The following is a 22,318-nucleotide window of genomic DNA, read 5'->3' as shown; positions in this document are numbered from 1 at the left end:
AGGTCCACGTGCAGGCGACCAGTCCCCTTTCATTTAAAGAGCTGATGGTCCGGATCCATCTGGACCAAGCAGACCTCGCGGATGGGTCGCCGCTCCGAGGATGTCCAGCAGCTACGGGCGCAGGTGTAGACCAGCACAGTTCCAAAATCGGGCTGCGACCGGTCGCCGGCCGCGTCCTTCCAGGATAACATATTGACTAGCGCCGGCATGAGCTGCAGCTCAAACGTCAGCGGGCCGCCGCAGGATGCGCACGCCGACGCCGCCGGCCGCTCGTTGGCCGGCGGTTCCGAGATAAAGAGCGGTCGCCCGCCGCGACGATAACGCAGGATCTGCTGAGGACACATCGAGATCCTCTTGCGGAACCTGGAGAAGTGATGGTCGCCATGATGCGCTCGACTCTTCTCGTACTTCTCGCCGCCGCCGATGTCGTCAGGCTGGACCGCCACCGCTCCCTCCCTCCGCTCGTAGTCCCTCAACAGTTGCTCAGCGTGCGACCGCTCCTCCTCGTTGTCTTCGCCCCGCGCATCTTCCTCGTCCACCACACTGATGAAGAAAGGTCGCAGAACAGGGACATCTGGTGGAGGCTCTGCCAGATGGAGGGCGTCCAGTTGGCTGCTCATGACGTCCTCTGGAACCACAACAGTGATAACTTTATTTGATTTTTTTTTAAGTGACAGAGAAATTGACGTATCTGAATAACGACTCTCCAAATATGGCACGAGCGTCAAGTAAAACGACGTGTAAACACTGGCCTATATCATTTCTAACTTGCCGTTAAAAAAAATCAATTGAGCTAAGAAATTACAGCAGTGTGTTTTGTTTTCCTGTAACATTCGAATAGAGTCTCGGCAACTATTATACTAAAATAATTTGGATTTTCATATCGATTCGTAAGTCAAAGTGTTTTTTCCGCCCCCTGGCGGCCATCAAATGTGATGCATTAGGAGGCAAACTTCGTTCGGTGTCATTTCGCCTCGTTACCTTTTTCGTCCTCCGGGACAGGTTTGTGGATGTCTTTCTTCTCCTCTTCCTCGTAGTCGTCGTCCATGCCCCAGTCATCTGCGGAGTCACACCAGTCACCAACCGACAGAGGAGCCGCCTTCGTCGGCGCCGGATCGCCGGACGCCTGCGCCGCTCTGCCGTCGTGCACCAGGCACTGCGAGCGCAGCGCCGTCCAGCTGTCCTGCCGCCCGCCGCATCCGGCGGCCTGGCAAGCGAACAGTTGGAGGCTGCGGTGGTAGGGCGACTCCTCTAGGGGGCAGTACACCTGCACCATGTGGACCAGCGGGGCCGAGCAGCACTCGCAACGGGGAAACACGCGGGGTAGGCCCGGTACGACATCTGGAAGCCCGCCCACCTTATTGGTGAGGAAGGACGAGGGATACGTGAGGTCGTCCAGCTCGCCGTCGCAAACGCCCAGAAGAGTCGACTCCCGAATGGGAGACGACATCGTCACACATTGAGCCACACACCCGTGTCACTGGTGCGGATATCAGGCTCGGCGGCCAGATCTGCTCGGGGGCCTGCGCAGGATGATGACGTATTGCAACGGCAACTCCGAAAGGACAAACTACGTTTCACCCATTGCAGTAAGTAACAGGAGCGGCTCGTGGCTTCTTCATATTTACTTCAAGCATTCAACATCGAGGATCGAACATTTGTACGGTTGTAAACCAGAGAATAGCATCTAACTATTTATTATTGCCTGTTTATATTATGGAGAATCACAACTAAGCGTCGGGGGCCTGCGCAGGATGATGACGTGTTGCAACGGCAACTCCGAAAGGACAAACTACGTTTCGCCCATTGCAGTATGTAACAGGAGAAGCTCGTGGCTTCTTCATAGTTACTTCAAGCATTTAACATCGAGGATCGAACATTTGTACGGTTGTAATCCAGAGAATAGCATCTAACTATGTATTATTGCCTGTATTATATTATGGAGAATCACAACTAAACGTACAGTAATGTTAAGATGTAGTCAGATTATATAACCATCAATAGTATTAAAAAAAGGATTTAAATATATTCAATTTTTTTATGTAAACAAGTTGTACGCAGTTCAGATCTCTATCAAAAAACAGGGCAAAATCCATTTTTAATATATACCCCATTAAGCAAAATGTTTGATGTTTTACATTTTTACTATTTCTCCCTGCGTTTTCTAATTGCACCTCTAAAATGCCAGCTTTGGATGCCACTTTGCTACTTCTGTGTTCATCTTCAAAAAAATTAAATAGAAAAATAAAAAAATAGAATAAGTGAATTCAGAACCAGTTTAGTTTCATGAGCTGTCGTCATGTCAACTTTATTCATTGTCAGGAAAAGTGAGGTGTTGGTGTAGAAAAAGTCAAAGTGATGCTGATCAAACGTGATCAAATTTCTAAACCTCCTGATAAAAAGAAACAAGTCACGATGGCGATGCAACAACAACTTCTCCATCAAAGAAGCAAACGAGTTGACGCGAATGCGGTCCGGGTCGGAAGCAAATGTGACGAGTTGACTTGTCAGCGTGAACACAGAGCCTCCCGCCAGCAGGAGGCGCTCAAAAGTAGGCGCCTCATTTGTGATGCGTTCACTGGTCGTCATCGTCACGGTGGTGCTCGTGGGTGACGAGTGGCGCTCGGTTTGGCGGGAGAAGGGCTCGGATGCGCTGCCAGCGGCCCGGAGGCCAAATGATGTGAGACGCGCGGCCGTGCAGCAGCGCCAGCGACACCTTGCCGCAACACAAAACAAGAGTTTAGTTTCTCAGGAGCAACAATCAGACGGTTCAAGTAGAATTCGCCCCACATTTCGATTGTAATTTTGCAACGGGTCAGTTTCATCCGCAACCTAACAGGGGGGGATCATGCGGCGGTTTTGCTGACCGGGCCAAAGGTGTTGCTGTCCAGACTGTGCCCATGGTGGTCCCCCTCAATCCACAAGTGACCGTCGGGAATGCGCACATGTCGCTTCTTGTAGCTCAGAGTCCTGTCACAAAAAATTTGCCCCCGCCATGAGGATCCACATGGCTTAGCATCCAATAGTACAAAGGAAGTGAGTGTGGTTTCCATGGCGACTACCTGATGAAGTCTCCCTCCAAGCCGATGACGCGCTTGATGATCTTCTGCTCGGGATTCCTGGGAGACCTGTGAAGACACACGGCAAGCAAGGTTCAATGCGAGCCGCGGAATGGACTGGTCGCCAGAAAAAAAGGTTAACAGGCGTTCTCACATTTACTTTAACGAAAAGTCTTTTCGTCAGCGAACACGCCATCGTTTTGGAGTGGACTCACATGATGGACACAATGTCTCCTCTCTGGACGTCGTACTTCCTGACACTCCAGCGGTTCAGCAGAACCACGTCGCACTCGGACGCTCCTTCCGGGTTCAGGAACGGCTGGAACAAAAACGCACGCGTTCATTTCCTGTTTTTGTGTCATGTGGTTGCGAATTATTCCGGGGGCTCACCTGCATGGACACACCCTCCACCCTGGCCACGTACGCCAAGCGGTCTAGGACGGTAACGGTGACGGGCACGGCCACAAAAAAGCCACTCACAAAGGCGCGCAAGTAGCGTCGCCCCCTTGTGGCCCCCTGAGCCATGCTCACCGGGGCAGGAGGCAGTTGGCAAGCTGGAAAAGACATCACACAGCATGTATGTTACCAGCACCACCTCAGGGTGATGCATAAAAAAATTATATGGAGGCATAATTGAAATTATGTTTGAGGGGAAATTTTGCACGTCGTCGACTTTGGTGAATCAGTATAGGTTGAGTGTCAATGCAGAAAGTTCAGCAATGTTGCTACTCTCCCCAGGAAGGCGTCCATTCATTGTCCTCAGAGCTAACTAGCCGCGTGGCTAACGAGGGTAGATGAAGTGAATTATTTCATAAATAAAATGTCATATCATGGATAGGATGAAAATTGCGCATACGTCATTTTACTCTCAGTGATGTCAACTTTGACGGCATAATATCTCGGTGACAACTAACTCGTAAACTGAGCTAAATTACACTCATGCTAGCACTAACACACTCACCAGCATACGCTTCAACTTCCTCATGCCGCAGGGGAAGTCCACTCCGGGTCCTAAAGCCCGTTGGACACATACATGATGTCTCAACCTCGCACTTTTTTGTCTATTAATAAAAATTCTAGTGACAACGTATTCCCACTTTATGGAGTACATGAATAATAGCATCATTTCTTTTAACTTAACAGTAGAGTACACGAATTTCGTCCACTTGTCTGCCGAAAACGTCATCAATTGTGTATATTGTGCGACCTCTGTGATTGGTCAGTTTTGTGCACGTGGTGCAGCAAAATGGCTGCCAGCGTCAGCGGCGATGATGGTTTGTTCAACTTTTAAGAGTAAATTTGTGTCATTTTAAACGCGTTTTCCATTGTTTCGGGGATTTGTTTGATTAAAGTCAACTCGCGGGATAGTTGGGGAGCAAAACAATCGGAGACATCATTTACAACGCTTCCGTTTTCGACATCTTTAGTGCTAGGATAAGCTAACTCTTCAGCGTTCACAAAACTAGATCGATGGACGTAGGACAATTTGTTGTGGGTTAAGCCTTAAGCTTTATTAATGTAAAGCATTGTAAATAACAGCCTTTTCCCACTTACCGTTTCTGGATAAACAAAGCTGAGGGGTAGGGGGTGGGGGATCAAAATATCACGGGCAAAACGTGAAGCCTTCAATAGACATGAGTGACGTCATGCACGTCTTGAGCATGACGTCTCTGAACCACTAACTCTCCTCTTTCATCTGTAATTGCTTCAAACAAGGCGCAACGCTGGAGTAGTTGTTCTGTAAAGTGCTTTGTTACAGCTTTTGCTGTTGCGACAGCGCTATATGAATAAAGATGTCTTATATCGTAAATGAGAGAGATAAAAACGTCCACAGTTCGAATACAACCGGGATGGCGGCTGCTAAGAGGCTTTGTCTTATAGTCAAGCGATCGTGTTTTATGCTCACAGCAGAGCAGAGTTCATATGATGTTTTAAATAATAGATTGCCTCCATTCTGCAAGTGCAAAAAAACATTTTTACTATCTTAGGTGTGGACCACATCCTGGAGCCGCTGTGTTTTCCAGAGCAGCCTCATGCTACTTATTCCGACGATCCCGCCTGCCATCCTCTTCCCGGTCCGCACTGCGGCGGCCCAGAGACGCTGTCGTGTCTCTTCTGCTCAGAGTCGCTCCCTCTGACGCACAAGGACAACCTCCTCAAGCATCTTCTGCTGCAGCACAAGTTGGTCATCGCGGATGTCCAACTCATTGCAGACCTCCCAAAGTAAGTGTCGCACGCACGCTTCACACATAACGATTGACCAATCGAAAGTGTTTCAATCGCCTTGCTGTCTTGTATGACGCACCATCGTTGAACAAACTGACTTTTTTTTAGACATTTTTAAAAAAATTCTCTCATGCCTTGTGTGCAGGTACCTGCTGTACTGGAAAGGCCGATTTTTGGAGCAGCCAATCAGAGATTTCTGTAGTGAGATCAAGACCAACTCCACCGGGCCTGTTGGTGAGTACACAAAAGTGTGTGTGTGAGAGAGAGACACACACACATGACATCACAAGAGCGTCCAATGACCCTCCAGAGAAACAGGAGCGTTACTTCCTGCTGTGTGACGTCCTCCCGGAAGACCGCGCCCTGCGAGAGAAGCTCCAGCAGAAACGTCTGGTGAGAACCGCCGTGACGTGTTTGAGCTTCTCAAGTTCTACGTCGGACAAATGACAAACTTTGGCTTCTCAAAGTCTTCCGGGACTTGTGTCTGAGCGCGTGATCTTTCCTTCTCGTTTGCGTCATCAGGAGGAGGTGCTGGAGCAGCAGCAGAAGGAGCGAGAAGATCGCAGCTTCCGTCGCGTGTGCATGTTCTGCAATGACGAGTTCAGCGGCAACAGGTCGGCTCATCGCGACTGTCAGAACGAAATCTCAAAGAGGATTGCATGTTGTGGATTTGGAACAATCGTCTTGCATCCATTTTTTGGGTAACATATTCCCAATTTAAAAAGAAATCAATACACTTAAAACACCTCAGACCAAAGAACAACTTATCGGATAATTTTATAAGCCATGAATAAAAAAATAGAGCCCGATTAGCCAAAGTCAGCGTCTTCAAAATCATCTCTGCGATTGATTAATCCAACGAATGGAATGCCGTGCACATTAGCGGCATCAAAGTTTGGGAACCATCTTTGAACGAGCGTCACCCAAACCTTTGATGACTGCCACGATTGAATTTAATTAGCCGATGATAACGAGGTTGCCATGGCGACTTGTTTTCAGGTCGGATCTCCTGAACCACATGGCCCACGAGCACGCCTTCAGCGTCGGGCTTCCCGACAACATCGTCTACTGCGACGAGCTTCTGGACACGCTGCAGAGCAAAGTGGACAAGTCCGTCCGTCTTTTTTTGTTTGTTTGTTTGTTTGTTTTTTAAATTAGTTAATTTTTTAATTACCTTTAGTTAATTAAAAAGTTAATTAACTAATTAACTCAGTTAATTAATTAACTCAATAACTAGTTATTCATTCATTCATCTTCCAAGCCGCTTGATCCTCACTAGGGTCGCGGGGGGTGCCGGAGCCTATCCCAGCTGTCTTCGGGCAGTAGGCGGGGGACACCCCGAATCGGTAGCCAGCCAATCGCAGGGCACACAGAAACGAACAACCATTCGCACTCACACTCACACCTAGGGACAATTTAGAGTGTTCAATCAGCCTGCCACGCATGTTTTTGGAATGTGGGAGGAAACCGGAGCACCCGGAGAAAACCCACGCAGGCCCGGGGAGAACATGCAAACTCCACACAGGGAGGCCGGAGCTGGAATCGAACCCGGTACCTCTGCACTGTGAAGCCCACGTGCTAACCACTGGCCTACCGGGCCGCCCTAATTAACTCAAACTCAATCAATAGTTAATTAACTAATTAACTATTGTTAATTAATCTTTTGGATAAGCTAGTCCTCCAATTTTCTGGCCGCGTCAGCCTGCAGTGTTTGTACTGCGAGAAGACGTTCAAGGACAAGGTGACGCTGAAGGACCACATGAGGAAGAAAGCGCACCGCCGCATCAACGCCAACAACCGACAATACGACCGATTCTACATCATCAACTACCTGGTAGGCCGCAGCGTCGCCTCATCGCCTTGGCCGTTTTCCGCAAAGCTCGATTGATGCGGAAAATGTCGTCTTCAATCGATTGATGATCAAATTCAAAACCGCTGATGATGTGTGACGCTTCTGTCGCCAGGAGCTGGGGAAGACGTGGGAGGAAGTGCAGAGCGAGGACGACCGGGAGCTCCTGGACGACAAAGACGAGTGAGTGGACACGTCGCCGCCGGGCAGCCGCTGCTTTTTTTCGAGGCGTTTTGTCTGAAGGCGTTTGTCTCTCGCCAGCGACTGGTCCGAATGGCGCGATTGTCCCGTGTCGGCCGTCTGCTTGTTCTGCGATCTTCGGCGCGACGCCATGGATGACATCTATACTCACATGAAGGTAGTTGTTGGGAGAAAGCTAAGTGGGAAGTTTGAGGAGTTTTCCACGAAACTTCAGCCAGGCAGGGGGTGGGGGGGGGTCTCAAGCCGCCCCTGCGCTTTCATTGTAGCTGTCCCAATATTTTTGTCCGTGTTCCAGGAAGTCCACGACTTCGATCTCCAGCATCTGAGGGCGGAGCTCAGTAAGTCTGCCGGCGCCACGCACCCGCGCGCAATCCGGCATCTAAATCCGAGCCCCCCCCCCCTTCCCCTCCGCACCAGACCTGAGGTTCTACCAGCAGGTCAAGCTGGTCAACTTCATCCGCCGTCAGATCCACCAGAACCGCTGCCACGCCTGCCAGGGCAAGTTTGGCTGCAGGGGCGACGTCCTGCGACATCTGCGGGAACGGCAGCATGCCATGATGCTGCCCCCCATCCGCATCTGGAACCAACCCCAGTGAGTCTCCGCCTTGAATGTTCAGGCGGACTATCGTTATGAGTTAATCCTCATTCCTGGGTGCCTTAATGTGGACCCGTTCAGGTACTACTTCCCCACCTATGAGAACGACGCCCTATTGTGTGCGCTGTCCGACAGCGACGGCGAGGAGAGCGATGGACCAACGGGGGAAGATGGCGTCCCGGTCATCGCCGAGGACTTGTTGGACGCCAGGCTTGTCAAGGAGAACAGCGTCCTCAGGAATCTGCTCAAACCCGCCACGTAAGAACGCACATGTGGTTCGTCACCTGCTGGACACCGGACTCCACCCTTTCAGGCACTTTATTCACGACACCATGTCGCAGCTGTAAAGACGGAGCAATAAATGGATTTCTATTTGCGGGGGTTGTCACCTGGTGGGGGATTTGTATATATATGAAGACTTTTTTTGCCCCCCCCCCTCATTTTTTTTCATGTGTTTCAATATTTGTTATTTTTCACTATTTCATTTTCCCCATTCCCTCCCATTTTTCGTAGTGAATGGCAAACGTGACGTCATTAGTCCGAGGTTTTGGAGTAACTGGATATCTTGAACGAAAAATTACATTTTCAAACTCTTAAGTACGACTACCGTCGGAGGAGGATGTTCATCTTCCAAAAGTCACATTTTTTTAGTTCCAATTGTTCACTCGTATGACGTGAACAACACGAGCGATCAGGAAGACGTGTAGTACGATAGTTAGCCGGTAGGGTGTGCTGTTTGCCCAACAAGTAAGAGCTCGCCATCAACGTCAAGTGGTGCTCACTTGATGAACGAAAAATTACATTTTCAAACTCATAAGTACGACTACCGTCGGAGGAGGGTGTTCATCTTCCAAAAGTCACATTTTTTTAGTTCCAATTGTTCACTCGTATGACGTGAACAACACGAGCGATCAGGAAGACGTGTAGTACGCTAGTTAGCCGGTAGGGTGTGCTGTTTGCCCAACAAGTAAGAGCTCGCCATCAACGTCAAGTGGCGCTCACTTGATGAGAATCGAATCGATGCGTTTTAGCAGGTCGAAACATGTTTTTGTTCTTGTCTTGAGGCTGGTCGGTACAATGGCTGTCGGTCATTGTGACGGGATTGCGCGCGAGTGGTTAGCCGCCACTGAGCTAAATGGCTAACGGAGCTGCAAGCCGGCGTGGCGAGTGACAGGCCTGCGAGCCGCCGGATGAGCCGAGTCCGAAAAGGTAATGATGAATGACAACAGTGCCTCTTTTCCGTCTCGGGTCGTCTTCCGGACCAAGCTAACGTGAGACGTCGTTGCTCTTCCGACGGCTCTTTTGTTGTTAGCCGCTGGTCTGACGAAGCTAATTGTGGCCACTTCCGGGCCCGGTTCGTCACAGGAGCCGAGCACGCACAACACAAACATGTCCCCCAAGCAACATTTCGAAGCAGACCCACGTCGTTGATTGGATTTTTGCTCACCTGAATAAAAAATCTCCGTATTCATGTCGTAGAATTCCACTGGAGAAAGTAAAATCTTCGACATAGCAATCCAGCAACAGCTTTATTTATACTCGAGGTCACCGCGTAGACAAACAAGACAATGCAAATATACTTGTACATAGATGTAATTGGTTCTATGTAGGTTTGATTTGTCTAATTTTGTTCGAAGTCATCATTGAACGCTTACGTGACCAGTGCCAAGTGCGCACAAGACGAAAAAAAAAACAGGCATTGCCAAACCCAATTCCAATAAAGTTGGGACGTCGCGTTAAGCATGCCTAAATCACGTTTGTTCTATACAATTAATTGAATAGACTACAAAGACCAAATCATGTTCAAATGCATAAATGTTGTTTAGCAAATAATCATTCACTTTTGAATTATATGACTGCAACACGTTCCGAAAAAAGCCGGGACTGTCACTCAACAATTGGTGAATTTCGACTTCCAAGTAAGAGAGGGCGTGCGGCCTATTAGATGGCAGAAGTGAATGAAAGCCGCGGTCAATGTAATCAGTTCATTAACCCGTTGAAGCATTTGACAGAGCCAACGGCGTAAGACTAATTCATTCATTCATTCATTCATTCATTCATCTTCCGAGCCGCTTGATCCTCACTAGGGTCGCGGCGGGTGCTGGAGCCCATCCCAGCCGTCTCCGGGCAGTAGGCGGGGGACACCCTGAATCGGTCGCCAGCCAATCGCAGAGCACACAGAGACGAACAACCATTCGCACTCACAATCACACCTAGGGACAATTTAGAGTGTTCAATCAGCCTACCATGCATGTTTTTGGAATGTGGGAGGAAACCGGAGCACCCGGAGAAAACCCACGCAGGCCCGGGAAGAACATGCAAACTCCACACAGGGGAGGCCGGAGCTGGAATCGAACCCGGTACCTCTGCACTGTGAAGCCGACGTGCTAACCACTGGACTACCGGGCCGCGGCGTAAGACTAATATTTTTTTAAAAAAGTAGCTCAGTGGACTGACGCAAGCAGAATCCGAATCATCTTTATTGGCCACGGGGCGAGCGCATTCTACCGTCTTTGAAGTCTGGCCATCAAAAGGTCACGTGAAGCCATCAAAAGGTCACGTGATGTTGACTGACGTAATGGCTGGTGCGAGCGCATCCCGTCACGAGGGTCTCGGGGCATTCCTGGGGGGGGGGGGGTCACGTGATCTCATTCCACACTTTGGTTCCAAGTGACGCACGAGAAGCAGCTTGAGTCAGCCTGGAAACTGCGCCAGAGTGCTGATACGTTGTCGCGCGCGAGTGAGTGTGTGAGTGTGACGGCATGAAGGTGACTTGTGAGGAGGTGAGTGTGCCCCACTTTGTCGTCAGCATTGCTTCAGGTCGCACTTCTTGACTTCCTGTTTCTCGCTTCCTCTTTGGATCTTTTGTAACGTTTGTGACATTTAAATGCTCCGAAACGATCATTTTCATCATCTGAAAATCAAGACGCTCTACCCCGGATTTCCCATGACGCGATTGGATCGGGAGATCCCTGAAAGGAAAATTTGTAAAATGACAAGCTGCAACCATCTCCTCTTAAAATCTTATTGTGAAGTCGTAACTCTGCGAGAATGTCGCTAACAATGTAACCATGCGAAAAAGTTAGCAAGTGGAAGAGGGTTAGGTGTTCCTCAAACTTGACCTCTGGGCTGATTTTTTTTTTTCCTGCAGGTGACCCACTTGGAGCCCCCCCATGGCGGTCTATGACGAGAACATTGCCAAGAACCCGTTCTTTGTGGCTCTGGAGAAGCTCAGGCCGGACCTCTGCGAGCGCGTGGCTCGGCTGCACGGCATCGTAAGAATTTATCTGAACAATTTGTCATGTTTTGTGAGGGATGCCGTGGTAGAATGGGATACCGGAGCCTCACGTAATACGGGTTTTTGCGCTTTGATCCGCCTTGCTGGCGGCAAGTCAGAACTCCTTCACTCCCAAAGACGTTTTTAAACGTCTTTTCAGACTTGGTCTCTAGCCTCATTCTCTCGTTTTGATGTCCTGTACGTGGCAGTAAACCGGGCTGCCGTCTCGATTAGCTTGTCGCTACATGCGCAGGTTCTGGTTCCGTGCTGTGGAAGTCTCGAGGGCAGCATGGTGTCGCAGCTTCACTTTGACAGCTACGTGGTCCAGCCCGTGGAGGACGGATACCAGACGGCGGACGGAAAGGTTGGCCTTTTTTCCATCGCGGATGAAAGACTTTGAAGAAAAACAAAAAAACAAAGATCCACTTTAAATCCTTTTGCGCCTTCCTTGCAGGAGGTCCGGATCCTGGACAGGCAGGTCCTGTTGGGGTCCGGCCTGCTGCCGCCGGTGTCGGTCCCCATCCTCTTTGAAGAAACTTTCTACAACGCCAGGGAGGAGAGCTACAGCATCTTGTGCATCTCCAGGCCGCTGGACGCGGCGGAGCCGGCGGAGCCTCCGAGGACGGCGGGGGCGGGGCTCCACCTCAGGAGCCTGGAAGAGGTCAAGCAGTTCCTGGGCCGCCACAGCCACAAGTTGGACAAACTCATCGGAAACTTCTGCCACGCCTTCAAGGAGCACGACAGGAAGGGGCTCAGGCACCACATAGTAGGACGCGCTAGCGCTTGACGCTCGTCCGTCAATATGTCGCGCGTCCTGTACGTAGCGTTAGCTTAGTAGCGTTAGCTTAACATGTTGAACATCTTTGCATTCATTTGGTGATAACGAGTTTCGGCTAACGTGTGTCGCTCGACGTGTCACGCGACACACGAAAACGTCTGACGCCATCTTTGTGCCGCCAGGACTCGGTTCATGGCCTTTACACGCGGTGTCTTCAGTGTGTGCTGCGAGACGCTTGCCTGGTGAGTAGGAAGGAAAAAAAAAATAATAACGAGCGGTTCATTCTTCACGCGCTCGCTCGCGTTGGCGATCGTCATCTCCGTCGCTATGGTAACCCGGCGATGCGTCACAAACGAGTTGGACTGTGCTCTTGATTTATATGATGGATATCATGGGAGTCTTGACTCTGCCAAAAGGAAGGGGGGGGGGTGGGGGGGGGGGCGGTAGTTGCTTTCAAAACAATGCAACAAGAAAAAAAAAATTGTGGATTTCTTATTTCTGTGTGCAGAAGGTGCTGGCCAAGCGGGAGCTCCAAATGAGTCTTCTGAAACAAGCGGTGGAGGTAACGAGCAAAGAAGTCGCCCGAGTGTATTTTTTTTTTTTTTTTTTTTTTTTACGCCTGGGGGGCTCGCTGACGCCCGGCCGCTGTGTTTCCGGCAGGTGTACGTCCATCACGGCATCCACTCGCTGATTTTCAACCTGGTGGGGACGCTGGAAGCCAGCCAGGTGGGCGCAGGCTCGCGCAACCCCCCCCCCCCCCCCCCCCCCCCCCCCAAGGAGGCCGCTTGACGCCTCGTCCCTTTTTGACAGGACGCCGCCTTCAACAAGATCACCAGGAGCCTTCACGAGCTGCAGCACAAAGACGTCGGCGTCAAAGCGCACCTCAGGTGGCCGTCGCCTGCCTCTCCTGTCCCCCCCCCCCCCTACCCACACACACACACAATTTTTTTTTCCCAACTGCAGCACGCCATTTTGTTGAGCTCCCCAAAGCAACCAAACTACAACAAAACATGTCCAAATAAATCCGAGCACTTTATTTGTAAATTATCTTCCTAACCGCTTGATCCTCACTAGGGTCTCGCGGGGGGGTGCCGGAGCCTACCCCAGCCGTCTCCGGGCAGTAGGCGGGGGACACCCTGAATCGGTTGCCAGCCAATCGCAGGGCACACAGAGACGAACAACCATTCGCGCTCACATTCACACCGAGGGACAATTTAGAGCGTCCAATCAGCCTGCCACGCATGTTTTTGGAATGTGGGAGGAAACCGGAGCACCCGGAGAAAACCCACGCAGGCCCGGGGAGAACATGCAAACTCCACACAGGGAGGCCGGAGCTGGAATCGAACCCGGTACCTCTGCACTGTGAAGCCGACGTACTAACCACTGGACTACCGGGACTTGTAAATCATTCGAATCTAAAAGCCGTCACATCCAGAAAGGCCGTGTTCCATCCATGGATTTTTCTGGAGCAAAGCAAATACACGTACAGTACATGGAGTACAGTGAATACTTTCCGTGTTCACACTCGCTATTTTTCTTTTTTTTTTTTGAATGTACAGTAGCAGTTGTGATCATGTGCTAAATTATTGTAGCACATTTGATGATGTCATGTCTTGTGACACTGAGCTTTTTTTTTTTCCTCTGGTAAGATGCAATGTCTAAATGTCACCAGTAGAGGGCAGTATGGCTGCAATGAGAGTTCATGTGACCGGCTGAATGAAGGCGGTCCCGGCTCTCGGCTCATGTTTCTTCTTCTTCTTCTTCTTCTTCTTCTTCTTCTTCTTCTTCTTCTTCTTCTTCTTCTTCTTCTTCTTCTTCTTCTCGCCATATTTGCGCTTTCAGCGTCAACTTGTCTGCCGCCAAACGGGAGCTGAGTCAACTCAACCAGCAGACGTCGCCGCTCCTCAAGCTGCTCTGCCTGCGCAAAGTGGCCTTGACCGCCACCCGCACGCCGTCCCGCGCAGGTAGCGGCACCGCCGCAAAAAACGAGCGCGGCGTGACCATCACGGCACGGCCCCCCCCCCGCCTCGCAAAGCTCACGTCGAACTCGAGTTGCTGCCGCCGCCGCCGGCGTTACCGTTTTCCCAATTGCGGTCCAAGAATTTGTGCCGACGACAAATAAGATAAGATAAGATAAGATAAAATAACCTTGATTTCTCCCACGCTGGGGAAATTTGCAGCAAAATTCGGGGGTGGGGGGGATAAATTGTTTCATTACACACAATAAATGTTTCAGAAAAGATATATTTTTCATTATATTCATTTCAATATAAGTGCAATATAAAATAAAGCATTAGCAATATACTTGTAGAATAAATATAATAAATTAGCAATAGCATCGACAACTAAATTAGTTTATATATATATATATATATATATTAATCATAATAAATTAATTTAAAACCTTTTTTAATGAATAAGTTGTGGAAGCATGTTTTTAAAACCTCGAGTCAGTTTGTGAAATTTAGGTTTGTAAAAAAAAAAAACAAAAAAAAAACCCCTGAACGACAATGGCGACATTGCGTCATTTAGGATTTGAGGCCAGCACAGCTTTTGAGTAGAAGATAAAGATTTGGCTCGTCACGGAGATTATGAGGGACACAAACATGATGGACAACTTTAGGCAACCCAACAAGAAGCCGTAGAAGAAGATGATGCAGGAGGGGTGGGGGGGGGGGGGCGTGATGATCGGGTCTTCTTTTCTCACGGTGTCCAAAAAAAAAAAAAAAAAACGTCATAGCGATGCGGCCGCCTGGCACGTCTGCCGGCGAGCGTGTCGTTTTCCCTTACACGCTCTTTGTGAACTTAATCCAATCACACGCGTCCGCAATCCGAGTCGCTGTTTGGCTAATTTGGTTTGCCCGCCGGACAATTATCTCGTTGGAGGGGCCCCGACGCGGGGGGGGGGGGGGGCACGGGTGGCCGTGCGTGGTTATTATTTGTCGTCGCTTGTTTTGACGATTTTGTGTTTTGCAGTTAGCATGGAAGCGGTGTCCGCCGACGACCTGCTGTCCGTCATCCTCTACCTGCTGGTCAAGATGGAAATTCCCAACTGGTGAGTGGGGGGGGGGGGGCACACATACATACATACATGAACTATGCGCGTGTGCCTGCGCAGGATGGCCAACCTGAGCTACATGAGGAACTTCTGCTTCAGTCAGTCCAGCAAAGACGAGCTGAGTTACTGTCTGAGCACCTTCGAGGCGGCCGTCGAGTACATCAAGCTGGGAAAGCTGCAGCACGTGCTCGCGGTGCGTAGCCCCGCCCCCCGCACACGTACCCGCGCGCACCCGCGTGCCGCTAACAATGCGCCACGCGCAGGGTTGCGTCGATACGAACGGCGTGGCGCGAATGAACGTGGAGCTGGCGAGCGCCTCCACGCCCATCAGCCGATTGTTCGAGGTCAGCGACCGGGGTCTTCCACTCGACCTTTGGCCTTTCTGCACTTCCCCCGTCTCGCCGCTCACTCGCGTGTGTTTGCGTGCAGCACGTCGCCAACGGCAACGAGGCGGAGGTGGAGCGTCTGCTGAGCCAAGGCGAGAGCAAAGAGGACGCGCGGCCGTGTCATCCTCTGTGCGCCTGTGACCTCTGTGACCTTCAACTGTCCGGGTCAGATTTTTTGACTTGTTTGCTGTCAATACACAGGCGCCCCCGGTAGCCACCGCACGCGTAGCGACATTGTAGTTTTCTAGAAACGCTATCATCTATTGTTTTGTGTTTTTTGTTATTGTAAAGTGTCCTCGGGTGTCTTCAAACGGGCTTATAAATGTATTATTACAATACAATACAATACAATACAACTAAGAAACTCAAATATGGCTCCTGGTGAACATCATTTTTAATTTTTTTTTTTTTAACATTAATTTGTCATTCGCTCCATGACCTCTGTGACCTTTTCTCTGAGTCACGGCACACACTTTCCTAACACTTACCTGCAGCCTAATTTTAGTCTTCTACACAAAAGCTGTGCTGATCTCAAATCCAAAGCGATACAATGCTGCGGGTAACTTTGAGTCTGGGTGAGGCCTCTTCCTCGGAGAGATGAACGTCACCCGCAAAGCCAACTCTTCCAAACTTGCAAGCACTCACGCGTGCCCTTTCAACGTGGCGCCATGATGCCAGAACTCGGTCGACCTTTTGACCCCGCCCGTCTTTGCCGGTGTTTGCAGGAAGCTGAACGACCCGTCCGTCGTCACGGCGTCCTCCAGAGACGAGCGAGGGTACACGCCCCTGCACGTCGCCGCCATCTGTGGTCAGCAAGAATTCCCGCCGCCTCGCCCTATATGAAGACCCCCCCCCCCCGCCCCCCTCCCCCCACACGCATCCCGTGTGTGTTTTTTTTTCCAGGTCAGGCGCAGCTGATTGACCTTCTGGTGTCCAAAGGAGCGCCGGTCAACGCCACCGATTACCACACGCTCACACCGCTGCACCTCGCCTGTCAAAAGGGATACCAGGGAGTCACGGTACGTTGTTGAAGTCGGGCGACGTCGTCGTTTCGTGCCGATGACCCCGCGCAGCCCCGAGCGAGGGCTCACGGACTTCGAGGGTACATGAACTGTGCTTGACTTTGAGTTTTGTGGCACGCGCAGCTGCTGCTGTTGCACTACGAGGCGGACGCGGACGGTCAGGACAACAACGGCAACACGCCGCTGCACCTGGCGTGCATGTACGGGCACGAGGACGTGAGTCGCGCCGGCGCTCTTTCAGCGCAATTCCAAATGTACGCGCACCGATGATGATTTTTGTTGCGTCAGTGCGTGAAGGCGCTGGTCTACTACGACGTCAAAAGGTGCTGCCTGGACCTGGCCAACGACAAAGGCGACACGCCGCTGCACTTGGCGTCGCGCTGGGGTTACGAGGCCATCATCCGCGTTCTGCTGGAGAACGGCGCCGGCGTGCGGGCGCTCAACAACGCCGCGCAGACGCCCGTCCACTGTGCGCTCAACTCAAAGGTGCGTGCGGCCCCCCCCCCGCGTGTCTCGAAAAGGTGTTACAGTATGCGTCCGGAGTGACCAAACTGTACTGGTTTGAGCATGGATCCTTGTGGGACGCCATCATTAACATCCGCAGTTTAATCCGGCCAAAAGCAATCGCGGAGTGACCAAACTGTACTGGTTCGAGCATGGATCCTTGTGGGACGCCATCATTAACGTCCGCAGTTTAATCCGGCCAAAAGAAATCGCGGAGTGACCAAACTGTACTGGTTCGAGCGTGGATCCTTGTGGGACGCCATCATTAACGTCCGCAGTTTAATCCGGCCGGCCAAAAGAAAGCGCGGAGTGACCAAACTGTACTGGTTCGAGCATGGATCCTTGTGGGACGCCATCATTAACGTCCGCAGTTTAATCCGGCCAAAAGAAATCGCGGAGTGACCAAACTGTACTGGTTCGAGCGTGGATCCTTGTGGGACGCCATCATTAACGTCCGCAGTTTAATCCGGCCGGCCAAAAGAAAGCGCGGAGTGACCAAACTGTACTGGTTCGAGCATGGATCCTTGTGGGACGCCATCATTAACGTCCGCAGTTTAATCCGGCCAAAAGAAATCGCGGAGTGACCAAACTGTACTGGTTCGAGCGTGGATCCTTGTGGGACGCCATCATTAACGTCCGCAGTTTAATCCGGCCGGCCAAAAGAAAGCGCGGAGTGACCAAACTGTACTGGTTCGAGCATGGATCCTTGTGGGACGCCATCATTAACGTCCGCAGTTTAATCCGGCCAAAAGAAAGCGCGGAGTGACCAAACTGTACTGGTTCGAGCATGGATCCTTGTGGGACGCCATCATTAACGTCCGCAGTTTAATCCGGCCAAAAGAAATCGCGGAGTGACCAAACTGTACTGGTTCGAGCGTGGATCCTTGTGGGACGCCATCATTAACGTCCGCAGTTTAATCCGGCATAAAGAAAGCGCGGAGTGACCAAACTGTACTGGTTCGAGCATGGATCCTTGTGGGATGCCATCATTAACGTCCGCAGTTTAATCCGGCCAAACGAAATCGCGGAGTGACCAAACTGTACTGGTTCGAGCGTGGATCCTTGTGGGACGCCATCATTAACGTCCGCAAATGCAGATTCTTTGCTAGCCATCGAGGCGCTACTAATTGGAAGCAACCTGACAAATGAGCTCACAAGCAGTTAGCGTTAGCGTTGCATGTGGCGCCGGTGTCCCTGAAGCCTCTGACGCGGTTTTTTTTGGCGTGCAGGTGTTGACGTTGCTGCAGGAGGCCCAAGAGCAGCGCTGCAGGAATGGCGGCGGCGGCGGCGGCTCTCAGGTTTGCTTCCGCAAAAGTTCCGACGGCCCGCTTCACCAAAGCGAAAGAACCGATGACTCCTGACCCAGTTGCCCAATGACGTGTCGTCTTTGCCCCGCCCCCTTTCCCTCCGCCTCAGTCCACGGCGCGGGTTTGCCCTCAGGCGTCCGAGCGCGGCGCTCGGCGTTCGTCCACGTCCAGCGGCACCTCGTCCTCGCCGGACCGGGAGCTCCCGCCCGAGAGCGCGCCGGCGCGACATCGCCAGGTGATGGCGTCGCCGACGGCGACGCAGAGCGACTTTGCATGCTGATCCTGCGTGTGTGTGTGTGTGTGTGTGTGTGTGTGTGTGTGTGTGATTGACAGGTGGAGAAGCTGCTGCGGGCCGTGGCGGACGGAGATATTCAAATGGTGACGGCGCTCTACTCTCACGTGCAGCGCTCTCTCTCTTACCCACGCCACACACACACACTCATTGCAATGAGTGTGCCTCGTTGTCCTCCTCTCGCTCACTCTCCCTTCCGATTGGTCATTTTTTTGCTCTCTCCATTTCTCTTTTCTTCTGATTCGCCATCTTTCACGTCTGCATTTCTCTCCGCTCCCGCTGTTCTCTCCGTTTTCCGTCTCTCATTGCGTCCGTCTCGTCGGGGTGTCGCAGGTGCGCTACCTGTTGGAATGGACGGACGAGGACGAGGCGGACGCGTCGGCCGAGGCGTCTCTGTGTCATCCTCTGTGTCAATGTACGACGTGCGCGCCGGCCCACAAAGTAAACGACGCAGGCGCGCATTTCCATCGAAGCGCATTGACGCACGCGCCGAGTTTGAGGCTCAACCTGCACGCCGAATGTTTTCAGGCGCGCGCGGTTCCGTGCGGCGCGTTGAGCGCCAAGAGCGCCAACGCCGACGGTGTGACTCCCCTCCACGTGGCCTGCACGTACGGCCGCGCCGAGCTGACGTCGCTTCTCGTCCGCCACGGCGCCGACGTGGACGCGCGCACCGACCGCAAGGCCACGCCCCTTCACCTAGCTAGCCAGAACAACCACCCGCAGGTGGGCGCGTACTCCGCGCCCGACGGACGGACAGCCGGACGGCCGCCGTGATGTCGTTGACGTGCGTGCCTGCGTGCAGGTGGTGAAGTTCTTGCTGGAGTGCAACGCCAAGCTCAACAAGAAGGATCGCTACGGCAACACGGCCTTGATACACGCCTGTCTCCACGGCAACCTGGACACCGCCGCCACACTGGTACAGGTGAGCCCCACGTACAATTCAACCTCGTCGGCGAGTCTGGGTCCTTTTTATAGAAGAGAACAACTGAAAATAGTTCCGATTGATCAGGGGTTTGGCGCCTCTAGTGGCGACCGGGTGTACTGCAGGCGGTAAAATTCAGCCGCTGTAAATGAATGACATCATGAACTGCGCCACATATTTCGTCATTTTGTCTCGTTTTCTCGCCCGTTGCGCGCGGTTCAGAGCGAGGCGCTGGTGAACGTGCGCAACCGGCAGGGCAACACGGCGCTGCACTGCGCCGTGCGGGCCGGTCACCAGGGGCTGGTGGATATCCTGCTGAAGGCCGGAGCCTCCCCGCACCTGCGGAACAAGAAGCACCGGACGCCTCTGGACGCCGCGTACCAGCAAGGCGGAAAGGTGACCCCCCGCCCTGACCCCGATGTCGCATCCACGGGACTGCGACTCGACGCGTCACGATCTAACTTTGCTGTCGTTCAGAACACGGAGATTGTGCGATCGCTCCAGAAGGCGTCGGGACTTTCGCCGGATGAGGAGCCCATTAAACTGCTCTCCGTGCCCAAAGGCGCTCTGGGTAATCGCCCAAGTGGGAGACCGCAAACAAACTTTTTATTTGGTGTCATCTGTGAAGCACAGAAATACTCTTGTAGGCTTGCTGTGGCTCGTCGTTTTTCGACTGTGAGCTTCTTGTCAGGCTACGAAACGCTGCCCTCTGCTGGTGACATTTAGACATTGCACTTTACCACGCTGTAATCCAGTCGGGTTTTTTTTGTTTTGTTTTTGTTTTTGTTTTTTTTTAATAGTCCTTCATTTGTCCATAACATGTAGAAGAACTCTCTCATTGCTATAGTTTTCAGTACGGATGTTTTAAAACTGACAATAACGAGAGATGCGAAAATCGTTTGTGTTGATTTTTTTTCTTTTTTGGGCCGATGTCGTCATATTAATTTCGACAGTGAAGGAAGTGTCTGTGTGAAACTAAAAAAAAAATCTGTTTCTCTTCTTTTGGCGCGCGTGCGTGCAGCTCACTCCTTCGTTCAGCGCCTGAGACACAACGATGCCGCTTGCCCCAAGTCGGCTGCCGGCAGGTTGTGGCCTCGTCGGCCTCCGACTCATTTAAAATTTCAAAGCCTTCCACCGTTCGGCGCGTTGATGTGCTTTCGTGTGCTTTCCTTCAGGATTCAGCGGACCAAGAAAACTTCCCGCAGTCCGACTCGGCGCTCGGCTGCACCCGAGGTAGGTTCGCCGCGGTTGTCTGTCAAATTGATGCCGAATTCAACAACACAATCTACTAGCTTCATGCTAACGTGATTAGCCTCGGATGGAAATTCGCGTTGACGTTAACGCTTGTGACATTGATCAGTTGAGCATGTCAGCCGATGTGGGTGCAGGCGAGTCCCGATGCGAGGCGGCAGCGGCTGCGGCGCGGCGGCACAGTGGACGCCGTCGGCCCGACCGCCAGCTCCGACTGCGGTCCCTGCTCGAGGGGGCGGGGCCTGGCGCGCTGCCACACGCTGGACTCGGGAGAGGAGGCGCCGCGGACGAGACGTCGCCACGACGACGACGACGCGCCGCCCGCCTTTGTGATGACATCGAACGCCGCCGTGACGGAACGGTCAGACGACGGCGCCTGTGATGTCATATTAATTGCCAGGGACACGCCCCGCCTCCAAGACGCACCCGTTTCGAGTGACGCGTCTGCCATCAAAGACGCACCCCCTACTCGGGACACGCCCAATTCAAGTGATAAATCCCGCCTCCAGGACACGCCCATTTCTAGTGACGGGCCTGACATCAAAGACACACCCCATGTTCATGACGAGTCCCTTTCCAGTGAAAACCTGGACTGCGGCGAGGCGCCCCGCATCCGAGATACGGCCATTTCCAGTGTCACGTCCGACCTCAAAGACGCGTCCCTCATCAAAAAAACACCCCCCACTGGGGACACGCCCAACTCCGGTGACATCCACCAAGACGCTCCCATTCGCGGTGACGCGTCCGACGTGAAAGACGGCTCGAGCCAAGTGTGAAGGTGAACGTCTGCTCGCAATCTCAACATTTGGGAGGGCGTGCCTGCGTGTCTTCCGATTGGTCCATCAAGTTTGTTGACAGGATGACGTTTGAAGGGGGGCGGGCACTCTCCCAACATGGCACTTTGTTGACTTTGTAGCTTTCGCCGAGAGGACAGAAAGGGATCCCCAAGTCTAACACACCCCTTTTCTTTTACGACAAAGGGGTGGTAAATTAAATTATTCAAAAATAATTAATTTAAAAATTTGAATTAAAAATTTAAATTATTTAAAAAAATAATTTAAAATTTTTAATTAAAAATTAATTTTTAAAAAGGGATCCACATGTCTAACACACCCCTTTTCTTTTTCGACAAACGTGAAAGCAGGGGTGGTAAATTAAATTATTAAAAAATAATTAATTCAAAAAATTTGAATTAAAAATTTAAATTATTGAAATTAATTTAAAATTTTGAATTAAAAATTAATTTTAAAAAAGGGATCCACATGTCTAACACACCCCTTTTCTTTTTCGACAAACGTGAAAGGGGTGGTAAATTAAATTATTAAAAAATAATTAATTTAAAAATTTGAATTAAAAATGTAAATTATTAAAAAATAAGAATTTAAATATTTTAATTAAAAATTAATTTAAAAAAATTAAAACAGGACTTGGTGTTAGAAGTCCTGCTAACCGACTGAAATGTACTCGAGTACAAAAATGAAACTGAATTTTTTTGCCGTCAATGACAGAAACTGTTTTAAATAGTTTCCCTCTTTTAACTTTGTAGATCACGCTCGGACTGGAAATAAAAACCACCTTGCGCGTCTGCCTT

At 51.2% G+C, this 22,318-nt stretch overlaps 4 protein-coding genes across 5 annotated transcripts; 2 read left to right on the top strand and 2 right to left on the bottom strand.

The window, feature by feature from the left end:
- Positions 1-12: 12 nt before the first annotated feature.
- pdcd2l (programmed cell death 2-like) lies at positions 13-1,534 on the bottom strand. Its single transcript, XM_052061313.1, has 2 exons — positions 982-1,534; positions 13-628 (listed from the first exon to the last, which is right to left on the bottom strand). The coding sequence occupies exons 1-2, from the start codon at positions 1,448-1,450 to the stop codon at positions 30-32; spliced, it is 1,068 nt and encodes a 355-aa protein (XP_051917273.1). The 5' UTR covers positions 1,451-1,534; the 3' UTR covers positions 13-29.
- Positions 1,535-2,277: 743 nt separating this feature from the next.
- Positions 2,278-4,162, bottom strand: immp2l (inner mitochondrial membrane peptidase subunit 2). Of its 2 annotated transcripts, none has more exons than XM_052062252.1 (6): positions 4,021-4,162; positions 3,450-3,613; positions 3,275-3,378; positions 3,063-3,128; positions 2,868-2,970; positions 2,278-2,716 (listed from the first exon to the last, which is right to left on the bottom strand). In XM_052062252.1, the coding sequence occupies exons 1-6, from the start codon at positions 4,088-4,090 to the stop codon at positions 2,576-2,578; spliced, it is 648 nt and encodes a 215-aa protein (XP_051918212.1). In that variant the 5' UTR covers positions 4,091-4,162; the 3' UTR covers positions 2,278-2,575. The 2 variants fall into 2 exon arrangements, with proteins under 2 accessions (XP_051918212.1, XP_051918213.1); XM_052062253.1 differs by lacking the exon at positions 4,021-4,162 and adding an exon at positions 3,916-3,940.
- Positions 4,163-4,256: 94 nt separating this feature from the next.
- znf277 (zinc finger protein 277) lies at positions 4,257-8,306 on the top strand. Its single transcript, XM_052062249.1, has 12 exons — positions 4,257-4,333; positions 5,048-5,282; positions 5,431-5,519; positions 5,596-5,678; positions 5,808-5,899; positions 6,285-6,395; positions 6,987-7,119; positions 7,250-7,317; positions 7,396-7,492; positions 7,631-7,673; positions 7,753-7,927; positions 8,012-8,306. Exons 1-12 carry the CDS (start codon positions 4,306-4,308, stop codon positions 8,190-8,192), a joined length of 1,335 nt encoding a protein of 444 aa, XP_051918209.1. The 5' UTR covers positions 4,257-4,305; the 3' UTR covers positions 8,193-8,306.
- Positions 8,307-8,453: 147 nt separating this feature from the next.
- Positions 8,454-22,312, top strand: ankrd27 (ankyrin repeat domain 27 (VPS9 domain)). Its single transcript, XM_052062247.1, has 30 exons — positions 8,454-8,580; positions 8,802-8,897; positions 8,995-9,139; positions 11,082-11,205; positions 11,461-11,571; positions 11,662-11,973; positions 12,168-12,227; positions 12,494-12,547; positions 12,646-12,711; positions 12,796-12,872; positions 13,828-13,949; positions 14,962-15,040; positions 15,104-15,236; positions 15,307-15,387; positions 15,473-15,594; positions 16,155-16,237; positions 16,333-16,448; positions 16,575-16,667; positions 16,740-16,937; positions 18,185-18,253; positions 18,372-18,497; positions 18,596-18,640; positions 18,888-18,995; positions 19,083-19,277; positions 19,357-19,476; positions 19,699-19,872; positions 19,954-20,047; positions 20,498-20,561; positions 20,652-20,709; positions 20,862-22,312. The coding sequence occupies exons 4-30, from the start codon at positions 11,104-11,106 to the stop codon at positions 21,501-21,503; spliced, it is 3,504 nt and encodes a 1,167-aa protein (XP_051918207.1). The 5' UTR covers positions 8,454-8,580; positions 8,802-8,897; positions 8,995-9,139; positions 11,082-11,103; the 3' UTR covers positions 21,504-22,312.
- Positions 22,313-22,318: the final 6 nt, after the last annotated feature.

This window comes from Hippocampus zosterae, chromosome 3 (assembly GCF_025434085.1).
Source record: "Hippocampus zosterae strain Florida chromosome 3, ASM2543408v3, whole genome shotgun sequence".
NCBI classification, from domain to species: domain Eukaryota; kingdom Metazoa; phylum Chordata; class Actinopteri; order Syngnathiformes; family Syngnathidae; genus Hippocampus; species Hippocampus zosterae.
This window is presented reverse-complemented; position numbering and strand designations above follow the sequence as displayed.

Coding starts and splice junctions, on each gene's coding strand:
- pdcd2l (XM_052061313.1), bottom strand. CDS start 1,450: ATGTCGTCTCCCATTCGGGAGTCGACTCTTCTGGGCGTTTGCGACGGC. Junction 629..981: donor TGTCCCGGAGGACGAAAAAG/GTAACGAGGCGA, acceptor TTGTGGTTCCAG/AGGACGTCATGAGCAGCCAA.
- ankrd27 (XM_052062247.1), top strand. CDS start 11,104: ATGGCGGTCTATGACGAGAACATTGCCAAGAACCCGTTCTTTGTGGCT. Junction 15,388..15,472: donor CCATCAGCCGATTGTTCGAG/GTCAGCGACCGG, acceptor GTTTGCGTGCAG/CACGTCGCCAACGGCAACGA. Junction 15,595..16,154: donor TGTGACCTTCAACTGTCCGG/GTCAGATTTTTT, acceptor CGGTGTTTGCAG/GAAGCTGAACGACCCGTCCG.
- immp2l (XM_052062252.1), bottom strand. CDS start 4,090: ATGTGTCCAACGGGCTTTAGGACCCGGAGTGGACTTCCCCTGCGGCAT. Junction 3,614..4,020: donor GGAAGTTGAAGCGTATGCTG/GTGAGTGTGTTA, acceptor TGTCTTTTCCAG/CTTGCCAACTGCCTCCTGCC. Junction 2,971..3,062: donor TTGGAGGGAGACTTCATCAG/GTAGTCGCCATG, acceptor TTTTTGTGACAG/GACTCTGAGCTACAAGAAGC.
- znf277 (XM_052062249.1), top strand. CDS start 4,306: ATGGCTGCCAGCGTCAGCGGCGATGATG. Junction 5,679..5,807: donor AGCTCCAGCAGAAACGTCTG/GTGAGAACCGCC, acceptor TTGCGTCATCAG/GAGGAGGTGCTGGAGCAGCA. Junction 7,928..8,011: donor CGCATCTGGAACCAACCCCA/GTGAGTCTCCGC, acceptor GGACCCGTTCAG/GTACTACTTCCCCACCTATG.